Source organism: Sphaeramia orbicularis, chromosome 4 (assembly GCF_902148855.1).
Source record: "Sphaeramia orbicularis chromosome 4, fSphaOr1.1, whole genome shotgun sequence".
Taxonomy (NCBI): Eukaryota; Metazoa; Chordata; class Actinopteri; order Kurtiformes; family Apogonidae; genus Sphaeramia; species Sphaeramia orbicularis.
In genome coordinates this window covers 53,728,028-53,741,431 of record NC_043960.1, presented here as the reverse complement: position 1 = coordinate 53,741,431, position 13,404 = coordinate 53,728,028, and the positions used below count along the sequence as shown (strand labels likewise).

Here is a 13,404-nt window from a genome sequence, read left to right as displayed (position 1 = left end):
TCTTATATATTTAGTGCAAGAGGATATAACATTATTGAGAGTGTATTCAAAGTTAACGGACTATACCTAGCTAACTGTCGGCTAGTTATAGCTAGTTAAAAAAATATGACACTGATCATGTGGAGGGCTTCAAAACTTATGTATCAAGTATGATAAATTTGCCGTTATAGGGTTATGGATTTTTTTTTTTACTTCCCATAATTGACCACTAGATGGCAGTGGTGTGACACTGACTTTCTTCAGTTGTCCAAACTTCCTTTCTTCCTTTCTAGCACACATGTTGAAAGGTAATCAGTGATCAGTTTTCTTTGGTTAAGTTCTTTTTTTTTTTTTTTTAATTCTTGCATATACCACGTACAATCTTATATATTTAGTGCAAGAGGACGTAACATTGTTGAGAGTGTATTCAAAGTTAACTGACTATACCTAGCTAACTGTTGGCTAGGTGTGGCTAGTTAAAAAAATATGACACTGATCATGTGGAGGGCTTCAAAACTCATGTATCAAATATGATACATTTGGTGTTATAGGGTTAAAAATGTATCTGAAAAAACTGTTGCATTATACAGTTTCCAATCAAGACAATTGTTTAATGTAAAAAAACAAAAACCTTCACTTTCCTGGGTCTCAGGAGGATACAGATGATTAATTTGCAAAATGTAGATAATAAGACCCTCATTATGCCTTGCCCCTGCAGATGGTGAGGCTCTGTTATGCTGTTGCTTATTTAGTTTGTACCTAAATCCGACCCTGTTTGTAGAATCTGCTAAAAGTGGACTTTGCGTAATTTTGCGGTTGTTTTCCTTAAGCCGGTTCAAAGCCTCAGTTTCATTGGGGCAGAACTCCAAAAGTTAAATCAGAAACCACGATAATAAACAATGCTTACAGTCAGAGTCGAGTTGATAACAGATGGTTTGACGGTGTAATCCTTCTCGCTGTCAGCCAGCATCGACGTCGACTGACTCAAGGCCTCCACGTACGCGATCACTTCCACCGAAGTCAGATCACCTGACGTCTGTCTGGCGATTTCCCTCAGGAGGCTCTGGGGCTCCGTCAGGTTACTCATCTGCGGAGAGGAGAAAATCAGGGGTTTCTAATGAGATGTTTGGTGATTTTATGCAGCCGTATACTCTACAATTACTCGCAACAAAAAAATGTATGAGGAACAGAAGTACAAGTACAACATTTATACATCCAATTAAAACCAGTCCTATGAGAATTTCACCCATAAAAACCCAGTGGTACTTTTGTGTCAGTTCCCAAATGAATTTTTCTTATTATATTCTGTATTTTGCATTTCTTCAGTATAAATCACATATTTTCCTGTATTTAATTCACTGATCATATAGATATTCATAAAAGCTCAGATTAAAGTTCATTGTCATAATATCAGAAACAGAAAAAAATGAAGAAAAAGTAACTTTTTCAGCAAATATATCAACAATTGAACATAAACCCAGTGTGTCCATCCACTGTCACTGATTAACTTTTAAGTTTACTGGTGATTAACCTATTTAACCCTGACCATATTTTCAGGGGAAAAACGCCTAAAAAGACACACCCAAAGTAAATGAAGAATTACTTATAATACTTATAATAATAAGGTTCATATGGATGTTCTTGGTGTCTATGGACATTTAGAGACCTCACAGAATCTATTCCCATTGTCTAAAATATTGTATCTATTACTATGCCTGAGTAAACTGTAACAAACTAAAAGAAGAATTAGAATTTTTTTTATCCTCGCCTGTTTTTTTTCGGCTGGATTGATGACGATATGCATAAATTAATTGTTCGTGTCAGAGATTTTTAATAGCGTATATTTCACCTCCACAAAGATTGAAAATCATGTTTGAACATTAAAGTTTGCACTAAAATATGCTTTTGATGCACTTTTATTAACATTAGGGTCTAAACTTTGAGCAAAAGTTGAAAAAAACATCCATTGTCCTGATTTATTATATTTTTAAAGTAGATGAATATTAATATAATTTTTTCGGCCCGTGGGCGGGCTGATAGGGCTAAAGGGGTTCCAATAACTGTGTGGTGTGTACAGTGTAAGTGTAGATGTTGAAGGTTAATGATTTGTGATTATGTTTCCATGAGTAATAATTATTTCCTCCTTGTACTTTAACCCATACAGACCCAGTGCTACTTTTGTGGCAGTTTCCAAATGAAGTTTTCTCTATATTTAACCCTTTTTTAAAGTAATTTATCTCCATTTATTATAATATTATCCTGTGCATTTTGTATATTTCAGTAAAAATGTATTTTCCAATATTTAATTCACTGATCGTGCAGATGTTCATGAAAACACTGATTAAAGCTGAGGGCTACTGAATCAGAAACAGAAAAAAAAAAAACTGAAGAAAAAGTGACTTTTTCAGTAAATCTGTCATTATCTGAACATAAACCCAGTGTGTCCATCCACTGTCATTGATCCAACTCCATGGGTTTTACTGGCGGATCAATGTTGTAGAAGATGACGGTGTTTCCATGGTAACTACAGAGCCTCTGAACGTCCAAATAGGTCATATCTGATGACCATGAAAAGATGAGGAACTGTATTTTACACCAATTATTGACATGTATTGATAGGATTAGTGGATCAACAGGTATTAATCTTCGTATGTTGGTAGATGGTTTTGGGTGTTTGGGTCTGTATGGGTTAACCCTTTCACACATGAATTATGAGAACCTTGGTCAAGATATTTTCCTGAGTATTTTTATTCCTATTTAGGCATGAAAAAAACAATGTGATTGAGTTTTTTTTTTTTTTTTTTAAGGAATTCCAAAAATGTCCACTCAGCTGGACACCATGCATTTAATTTATGAAACAAAGAAACATGTATTTAAAACCTAATATCAGAAAGTGATATGGAAAACTATGCAATAAAAACATTTTTTTATGCTGCTAATCAGTTGTTTTCTCACATTTTAACACACCCTAATACTAATTATTATTCACTTCATGGAGATAGTATGCAAAAAAAAAAAAAAAAACTTTTTTGCTTAAAAAAACCCCAAAAACTGTTAATTACAGTCTAATAACAATTAGCAATTGATTTACACTAAAACATTTTACTGTAGATCAGGTTTATCAAGAACAGTAAAGTTACAGTAATGGTTTGAATGTCAGTGTATTATGGGATGGTGCATAAGTGTCCACTGTGTTGGCTGATATGGAACGAAAACTACAAAACCCATGAATATACAAGAGAACAGCTGGAGAATTACTGTCCACTGGAGTGACCAGTATGAATGACAGGGTTAAAAACTACACACAAATATACTGAACACAGCAAACTGACAAGACAGCACTGTTAAATTACACTGGTCAACAACAAATTTATTGTTTAAGTTTTTTGAGCTGATTTAGGATCATTTTGGTGTGCTGAATCCAAAAATCACATTCATTTTGCTCAATCAGGTCAACTTTCTGAACTATGCTACATTTTGGCTTTTTAACATTTTTGCTTACATTTATGGGCATTTTCACATCATATGATACAAAATTCTTTCATATTTCTTGCAATAAACGAGTTCTGAAGATTTTACTTTTGCCAATTTATGATTAATGTTTTTTTTAATATTACAGGTGAATGAAATGGCTTCGACTAGAAGATCTTGCAAAAATAAGCCTGACGTATTCTGCTACATCTGCGGTGAATACACCATTGTACCTAACAGGAATCCTGTTAGAAAATGATTTTTTTTCTTTTAAAACCTATTTTGGGTGAGAACTTTATAAAAAATCAACTGATAAAGTCACAAAAATGTAATCAATTTTGTGAGAAGATCAAATTTTTCAAAATCAAATTAGCAAAAAAACCTGACCTGATTGAGAAAAACAGATGTCATTTTTGGATTTAGCGGTGCAAAATGGTCCTAATTCAGTTGAAAAAACCTAGACAACTTGCAAAAAACATTTTTTTGTAACCCTGTGTTATCCATTTGTCATCCAATAAACAGAACACACACACTGTTAGAAAAATATAATATTAGACTATTAGACTGTATTCTGTAAACACCAGGTGTCCAGAGCATGAGTCATGGATGGATTATGATGACATATTCTGTAAGAATGCCCGGACATATCCACTCAGGATATGTAAACCATTTCTTGGGTATCTGCTTGTTTTGTTCCAGTTTGGGACCAAAGCGTACTTGTTGTCCATCCAGTTTGGGACCAGAGCAGGCTGCTGCCCATGAGGGGATCAGGCCATAGTGTAGGTGGGAGAAGAGTGCAAACGCAGTCACTGAACCCATGCATCACCGTGTTTTGAATACCTAAGCCAATGGTGAACTGGATCACTATTCATGTTCTTTCATAAGATCTTAAACTTCCTGTTGTTAGTCAGTCAACTGCTGCATCTCACTGTATGTACTTGACTCCTTACAAGTAAAATCTTCTGATTCCAGCATCCAGTGACTCCGTCTTTTGTCTCAGAGTGTATCACAGAATTTTTCTATCACACATCTATACACTTCTTCCACAGTCAGTACAGTAGCTGAAGTAGTGTGTGTGTGTGTGTGTGTGTTTGTGTCACAGTCAGGTCAGTAGAACCTCCTCTATGATGACAGGAAAACAAACCCATTATTCAAAGGACACGATGAGCTGAGCTTTCTGACATCATCCAAGTGGTCCAGATCATCCAAGCTTACTCCAGTCATCGTTTGGCACGTATCCTCTGCTGGCCCCAGCAGATTTCTATGTACACACTCAGGTTTCCAAAACCAGCAGAGTAAAGACAAATCTGAACTCAGTGACTCAGTGTAAGAACTCAATCATCTTCTAGAAAAAGTCAACATTAACACATACAGACCCTGAACTACTTCTGTGGCAGGTCCCAGAACAGTGTTCCTCTAGATTTCTTTCTTTCTTTCTTTCTTTCTTTCTTTCTTTCTTTCTTTAATATCTTTTTATTTCACCAAAGAAAATCATCCAGATACAGCACAAACATAGTGACACTGGGTTTTACTTTTTGCAGTTCTCCTTTGTGCACTCCTCCCACCCCCCACCCCTGAAGGAATAAACCAACTAAACACACTCAAAAATAACAGGCCAAAAACATAGAAGTCATGATGGAGTCACAACAAAGTCCTGATGGAGTCACAACAGAGACATGATGGAGTCAGAACGGAGTCACAACAGAGTCACAATGGAGTCATGGTGGAGTCACAACTGAGTCATGATGGAGTCACAATGGAGTCACAACAGAGTCACAACAGAGTCCTGATGGAGTCACACCGGAGTCAGAACGGAGTCACAACAGAGTCACAATGGAGTCATGATGGAGTCCCAACAGAGTCACAACAGAGTCCTGATGGAGTCACACCGGAGTCAGAACGGAGTCACAACAGAGTCACAACGGAGTCATGATGGAGTCACAATGGCCCATGTAACGGTCCATGTTCATCCAGAATTAAATGCAGATCCTCTTTCGTTCTGAGTGTGTATTAGAGGCCTTGACCTTTGGACTGTGTTGATCCTGATGCAGAAGTCGGACTGTTCCAGTCCTCCACCTACCGAGGCCTCAGTAGAACTGTGGGCTGTGGTACTGTGTGAACGACTGCCTGCAGGCTCTCCGTAAGTGGGAGTTGACCTTTGACCTGTGTTCAGTGTCTAAAGTAACAGACACATTGAAGCTACAGCTCCCTGTGGATTTAGATTTATTTATTTATTTATTTATTTATTTACCACCAGTAGAAGTATAAAATAATGTTGATCTGTTCCTGCCTGCAGGTAACCTATATTTGCTCAAACTGTTCGTGTCTTTGCCTGTAGATGGGTCACATTAGCCCATCTGTCTATGTTCGATGTTTGCCTCAAATGAAAGCCCAAAAGTGCTGCTTTTAATCTGGCTGTGCTGCAGATCTGTACTTCTTTGATGGCCTTGCTTTCAGATGTTTGGTATCATTGACGCTGTGTGTCCTTGCTCCGATTCACTGGCCTCTATACAGACTGTTTCATGCCTCGTCTATGTCAGTTCTGTCCAACAGAGGGCAGTGTCATCCTGTCTGTTTTCACCATATTTGGCTCAAACCCTCTGGAGGTTTACTTACATATTCAAGTGTGTTGTTGACCGCCTTTGTGATGCACCCGGTGTTGTCATGGCAGTGTTTTTGGGGATGTTCTGAAAAGAAAAACAACAATTAACAAATACAACGGTTTGATTTCTCCAGTTCTAATTTCACCAGGATACGTGTTACAGTGATGCTGGATTATTATGAAACCTGCACAGAGAATAACATCATTGCTACTTGACACCAACATTGTTTAAAAAGATAAAGACATATCTTCGAGCGCTTCCCTGTGTATTGTGTCTTTGTGTTAGAAGGAAAATGGGTGAAAAGAGAAAAAGATGTACGACCTTGGACATAAGTGGCAGCGTGTGCATGCTGTTGGTGCACACGTGTGCTCTTCCATCCTGATACCGACCTTTACATCTTACACCTCTCTCTGGATAGAAGTGCTTAGTGCCTGAGGATGGGATGTAATCACGCTGACAGGTGCAATAGAAGGATCCATTTGTATTATGGCAGTGGGAGTTGGGTCCACAGATCTGTCCTGACTTGCATTCATCTATGTCTAAAAGATGCAAAACAAGATTGACTTCAGTCGAAGGTAAATGCAAGACAAGTGAAGACACATTTAGTCTAAGTAATATGAAAAAAAAGAGATAATAGCAGAGTTAGGAGAAGCACAGGATAATTTGGTCACTGAAATGCATGTTTGACAAACTGATTATGCTTTTATCTCACCGGTATCTTTTTTTTTTCTAACTTTATTTATAGAATTTTTCAACATTTATAGAACTTTTCATTTAACAAGTATAACATTTCTAATTTCAAGTAATGTATTCATAATAGTACGACGGTGTATTAGGGCCACGTAAGAAAATAAAAACACATGTCACTACGAAAATAAAGTCGGAATATTTCGAGAATAAAGTCATTATATATAGAGAGTAAAGTCGTAGTTTTAAAAAACTCATTATTTAACAAGAATAAAGTCGTAATATTTTGAGAATAAAGTCATAATATAATGAGAATAAAGTCGTACCCACCCATCGAATAATGGAGAACTTGGAACATTTTGTGACGATCTACTTTCATTCGGGGTTTACACATGGCACAAATACAGAACCTATTAGCCCCGCCCACCATCAACACATTATCACTAGTCTAAAGACTTTGAAGACAGTTTGCAAACGTTTGGGTTTGTTGAAAGCACCAAACTGATTTGTAGCAATCCACCATCCAAAGATCACGGACCCCCCCCCCCCCCCACACACACACACACACACACACCCACCCATGTCCGTGCTCTTCCTGTCTACCTCACAGTTTCATTCTGCAAGTATGCCTGGGTATTAATAGTGTAGGGGAGACCGGGGACAATTGTAACACAGGTCAGTTGTAACACTTGCAATTGCTCCAATCAAGAACAACTTAGGACTCACATAATTCACTCTGCACATGCTCAGTTTAGTCCTTAGTCCACAAGGAAAGTTGTAGTGCCTTGAGGCAGACACATCAAAATTTGAGTGAAAACATAATTTTGTGGTAAGTCATATTTTTTGCTCTAATTATTATTGTGATTCCATAGTTTGCTTTGTACAGTGGTGGGCCGTCAGGGCCTGCAAGGCCTTCTCTGCTGGCCTAAAAAATTATCTGAATCACAGTCTAATGTTAATTATATTTTGTCCATGAATACTTATTAAGTAATTCCAAATACTCTGTCTGTTTCCTTTCATAGCTTTTCCCCTGGTTGTGCTGCTTCCAAACATGTATTTTCATATTAACGCATTTAACCAATCACATTTCAGCCATCATTTGTTGCCAGGCAGGGTCAAAGTCAAAGAAATCTGCCTGGAGGCCTTTCACAGTCAGTACTGCTAGCCCTCTACAGCAAAGCATGAGTGTCAATGAAACTTTTGCTTCAACCAATCAGATTTGGAGTTGGCAACACCAAGGCCCTCTTGCAGGTGCATGGTAACGTCAGCGTATTCACACCCTTTGACTGGATAGTCAGAGAGCGCACTAGCCAAAACTAGCAAACTGCATCTGTAGTGAGCTGCGCCAACACAAATACAGTTGTGTTGGTTTAACTGCTGTTTTGTCAAAACACAACGGCTGAAGGAGGAGAAGAAATGGATTTGGATGCAGATTTATTGTCAAAGCCATTTTCAAGACAGACTTTTCAAGAAAAGCTGGACATCATTAAGAAAGGTCGGACAATTCCGAAGCTAGTAAACTGGTCACAACCAGGAAAAGGAAAAGGATTTGTCCATCACTTTCACTCCACTAACTTTAACCGGTACCCCCGGTACCCGCACAGATAATCTGTACAAGAGTGTAGTTGAACTCTTTTTGAGGAAAGAAAGGAGGATGGATTTTGTGTACAAATAATCAGAATTTTTGGTGAGTAAAATGTTGCTATTTTCCTAAATAAGTTTATGAGGTTATTATTGATGCTGTTTTAGCTTACCGGCCGACAGGCCGTAAACTATTGTCGTCATGTGGCATCTGTCGTCATCTGTCGTCATCTGTCGTCCGTTACAAAAATTTCAATCATCTTCTTCTCTGAAACTACAATTCCAATTGACTTCAAATTTGGTATACAACTTCTTTATGATGATGTCAACAAAAGTTAGTGAAATTATTTGGATCCGGATCTGATTCTGGATTTGGTGCGACTTTGAAATGTGCCCTTTTTGAAAAAATGTGGACCCCTGCATAATCTGCGTTATTTACTTGATTATGCATTGAATTATGTGATCACATAATCATGTTTTTCTGGAGAGACTGATCGATAAATCAGCTTCTAAAATGAAATGATAGATTCTACGCAGCCTTAAACATCATTACTTTATCAGACAGTACATGGTCCTGAGTCCAAGGAGAGGGAAAGTTTTGTCTTTTTTACCTGAAATAATTGCCTTGATTGTAAAGAGTATGATGCAAACTTTTTCTAAATGTCCTTTGCAGTGGGTAGGATTTATTTATTTATTTATTTAAAGTTGTTAATCTCTTGTCCCCTACAGAGGACAAAAATTGCATTGTGGGTCTTTTTCATAAGATTGACCATGAAGTGAAGTTAAATGAGGAAATGTCCTGATGTCCATCCAGATGTGTTGGACGGTACCTGTACATTCAGTGCCATCGTTTGGCGTGAAGTGGACGGCTCCTGTGGAGTTGTATCCAGATAAACATGTACAGTAGTAGCCCCCATCTGTGTTGGTGCAGTTTCCTCTGTCGCTGCAGATGTTGGTCACATTCTGGCACTCGTTGTCATCTGGAAGATGAGCAGAAAGCAAAAAGGGTCAGCTGTAAGAAAACACAAACTTTTAAGTGATTATGGAATATTTTAACATAAAGGGTAACGGACATTCTAGATTCAAAATAACAGAGAAATGTGAGCATTTACCTGGAAATTAGACAAATATGAATATATCTGTAAATCAGCCTGATATTTATGTTCATTGCCATGTTTATGGAACGACTTCTCGTGACTTTGTGTGATAATAAATAACCAAATCATAGCATTTGTAATTATTTATTTATTTTGTTTATTTGTTTTATTTCAAATATGCAACAAGACAAAGTAATCTTACTTAGCCCTTAGAAATAAAACAGATTGAAAGAAGTCATGGAAAAAAACAAAAACAAAACTTATACATATACAGTAAATGACTTCATTTGCACATTCGAGAAAGAGTGAGAGGAAGTAGAGCTTATTTAAGCCACCCCTTCTCCATACAACAGTCTATCGTTTAGTTTCCTATCAGCAGAATGTATGAAGAGTCAAGGCCCTTAGATCTTTTGTAAGGAATGAACCTCACTTATCATCCTCACATACACATGCATACACACCCATATTGACATACCAGAAAAGTAAATAATTAAATAAGTATATACATGCATACGTAAGTCCTTGAAGGCAACACAGATGAATATACAATAAAGTAAACAATAAGACAAAGTAAGCAACAACAGCAATCAAACAAAGCATAATCAACGAACACAGAAAAAACAAGGAACAAACCAAACAAGACAGAATATAAATGTAACATCAGTATTAGGACCCTCTATCTTTGTACTGGGACCAGTCCATCTGTTTATGGACCAGTTTAAATCGGTGGATATTTGGGCGTTGCTTTAATTTGATTTAATGGAAAAACTGACCATACGCATTTCTGTTTTTTTTTTTTAATTTAATAAATATCGGTAAAGTTTTGCGCAGATGTCCAATGGAAAAGTGACTAATGTTCCTGTTTTAGATCAATTTTCAAAGTCATCCCACTTTTTGGAAATGACCTGGAACAGACTTTCCACTGTTGTTTTCACCGATGGAGATGTGATGGACGCTCTGCTCTTCCTCTGCTCTGTACCTTTTGCACAAAAAGCTGTCCAGGAGGGGAAATCCTTTGTCCTGATGAGGAAGGTGACCGTATTGAAAGCGGAAATACCTCCAGATTAGACATGACCCTTGAACTGGAATTATTGCACAAACATCACGCCCACATGTTTACTTTGATGTCTTGTTTCTATGTTGTAAACAGTTTATACCAGGGGTGTCAAACTCATTTCAGTTCAGGGGCCACATTCAGCCTAATATGATCTAAAGTGGGCCGGACCAGTAAAACAATATAAATAATAGGATAAGAACTTAGAAATAATGTCATCTCCAAAGTTTTCTCTATGTTTTTGAGGGAAAAAAGTAAAATTCCATAATGAAAATGTTTGCATCTACATACTGTACTTGAACACAACATGAGCAAAAATGAACAACCTGAAAATTCTTAAGAAAAGTAAGTGCAATATCAACAATATTACACCTCAGTTTATCATTTATACATGTGCATTATAACTTACAGATCACAGTGAATCTACAAATACACAAAACATTTAATAACAGACAGAATATTGGTAAAATTACACATACTTCTCTTAAGAGATTTCAGGTTGTTCATATTTGTTCAGGTTATTCACATTTTTCGTAAAAGGCTAGTCTGTAAATATAAACATTTTTGTGTAATTTGATTTTTTCTTTTACACTAAAACAAAGAGGAAAACTGCGGTTTTCATTATTTATAGGTTATTGTGATAGTGTTTTACTGGTCTGATCCACTTTAGACTGAACTGAGCTAAAATTATTTTAACATCCTTGATTGTTAATTTCTTCAGTGTAATTTTTGCATTTCACAAATTCATCCCGTGGGCCGGACTGGACCCTTTGGCGGGCCGATTTTGGCCCCCGGGCTGCATGTTTGGCACCTGTGGTTTATATGGTTCAGTGCAAAAGTGTCAGGTCACCTTTAGATTTTTTCTTTTCAGGGTTTTAAGGCATTTACAAGATTTTATTTTTCAGTCATTTTGTCAAAAACAAACAAACAAAAACAAACAAGGAAATCCAGGGAATATGTGCACAGTATTGAAACACACACACACACACACACACACACACACACACACACACACACACACACACACACACGCACATTCAGATGGAAATGCCTTCTACAGGTAATGTGAATAATTAATGTGACTTCTTAAACTCTCTTAGATGGATTGGAAGTTTTCATAACCAATCTTTTGGTTTATTTCAATAATTTGCCCCTGGGGTTTAATAAAGTATTCAGATTACACTGGTCTACAATTTTTTTTTTTAAATTATCCGCCTCAGAGATTAAGGCCCAATCCCAATCCACCCCTTGGCCCCTCCCCCTTGTAGGGGTGTGTATCGGCAAGAATCTGGCGATATGATACAAATCACAATACTAGGATCATATCACATATATATCACGATACTGTTAAAAAGCAAATTTTTTTTTTTGTTTCTTTTTTGTTAAATGATTATTTCCTTGAAGAATAGATTTACATGAGAAATCTGTACAAATACTAAACACATTGTTATTTGATCACAACAGCATCTAATGCTATATCACAAAATTTACCTGTTAAAACGGAAATTCTGTTTTACAGACTTTACAGTTTAAGATCCTGTTCAAATGTTCATGTTCTATTAGTTCAGAACTAACATCAGAACAACATTTTAGTTCAATCCCAACAAAGGAATGAACATTATTGAATAAAAGAGTGTTAAATAATAATAATAAATAAAACAAAAACAAAAAAGAAAAACGAAACAACTAAAATGAACCTCCACAATATCTGAATTGGAATAAATACCTAAAAATATCGATACAGTACTTTTAAATATCGATACAGTATTGTGAAATGAAATATCGCAATATATTGCAGAACCGATATTTTCTTATAGCCCTACCCCCTTGGCCCTTGTACTTGGCACTACCCCTTGAGTTGGAGTTGTAAGGGTTAGGGGTTGAAACATTCTCCTATGAAATGGTGCAACCCTTCACGACCTGTTACGTCATCAGCAGTCATCGATGTCGCTATAAACAAATGCGACAACTGTGTTTCTGACAGTTTTCCCCATGCCGTCAGTAGCTGGAACCGTCTCTGTTCCATGGGCTTTGGTCATCTTTTTACGTCTTATCAACTATAAACCACAGAAATGCGATCTAGAACACACTGAAACAGCATTAAATGGTCGATCAAATGATTAAGGTGTTTACGAAGAAAATCCGTACATTTGTGTGTTTCTTTTGTCACTGCTGCACTTTTTTGTTGTGTTGACCTCCATCTTGCCAATGATTTGAACAGAATTATGGGAAATTTCTCCTACCCCTTCATTTGAAGTGTGGTCCTGAAGGGTCAAACAGGCCTCCCCCTTAGCCCTTCCCCTCCGACTCAACGAGAATCGGGACACCCCTACCCCTACCCCTTCAAGTGAATGCGCAAAATGGAGGGGGGGGGATAAGGGGGAGGGGCCAAGGGGTGAACTGGGATTGGGCCTAAATGTATAAATGTTGCTTATTTTAATCACATTAATTGAAAACAAATAACTAAAGTGCTGGTTTGCTGCTGTTTTCCATGTATGTGATGGTGTGTTCTTCCACATGTGTGTTGGTTTCTGTCCATTTATCCAACAGATTTATAAATGTTCCACTGATAGAACCTGTAAAGTCCATGTATTGTCATGTGTAGACAGTGTTTGAAGTAGATCTGGTACACTGTAAAAAAAAAAAAAAATCCTGTTGTTTTTACGCAAAAAAAACGGCAGCTGTGGTTTCCAGAACAACACTGTAAAAAACACATCCAACTGTGAACATATTTACAGACTAACATGTAGATTTAACATTTTAAATATGTAGATTTAACTGGTAAATGGACTGCATTTATTCAGTGCATTGTATACACCTTCATGGTGTCCAAAGCCACCAGGTCAGTTTAGAGTTCAGTGTCTTCTGTGGACACTTTGACACACGGACAGTCTGAGGGGCTGTTTACACGGCGTCGGATTCAGTCGACTCC

The 13,404-nt window shown here is 37.2% G+C and overlaps 1 protein-coding gene across 2 annotated transcripts in view; it reads right to left on the bottom strand.

Moving 5' to 3' along the window:
* The window catches only part of adgrl4 (adhesion G protein-coupled receptor L4), a 60,402-nt gene that overhangs the window by 35,370 nt on the left and 11,628 nt on the right, over positions 1 to 13,404 (bottom strand). For both annotated transcript variants that reach the window (XM_030133249.1, XM_030133250.1), the window contains exons 3-6: positions 9,152 to 9,301; positions 6,443 to 6,592; positions 6,067 to 6,137; positions 887 to 1,066 (exon numbers count right to left, since the gene is read on the bottom strand). In XM_030133249.1, coding sequence (XP_029989109.1) covers positions 887 to 1,066; positions 6,067 to 6,137; positions 6,443 to 6,592; positions 9,152 to 9,301 — 551 coding nt within the window. The remainder of the gene's footprint in view (positions 1 to 886; positions 1,067 to 6,066; positions 6,138 to 6,442; positions 6,593 to 9,151; positions 9,302 to 13,404) is intronic.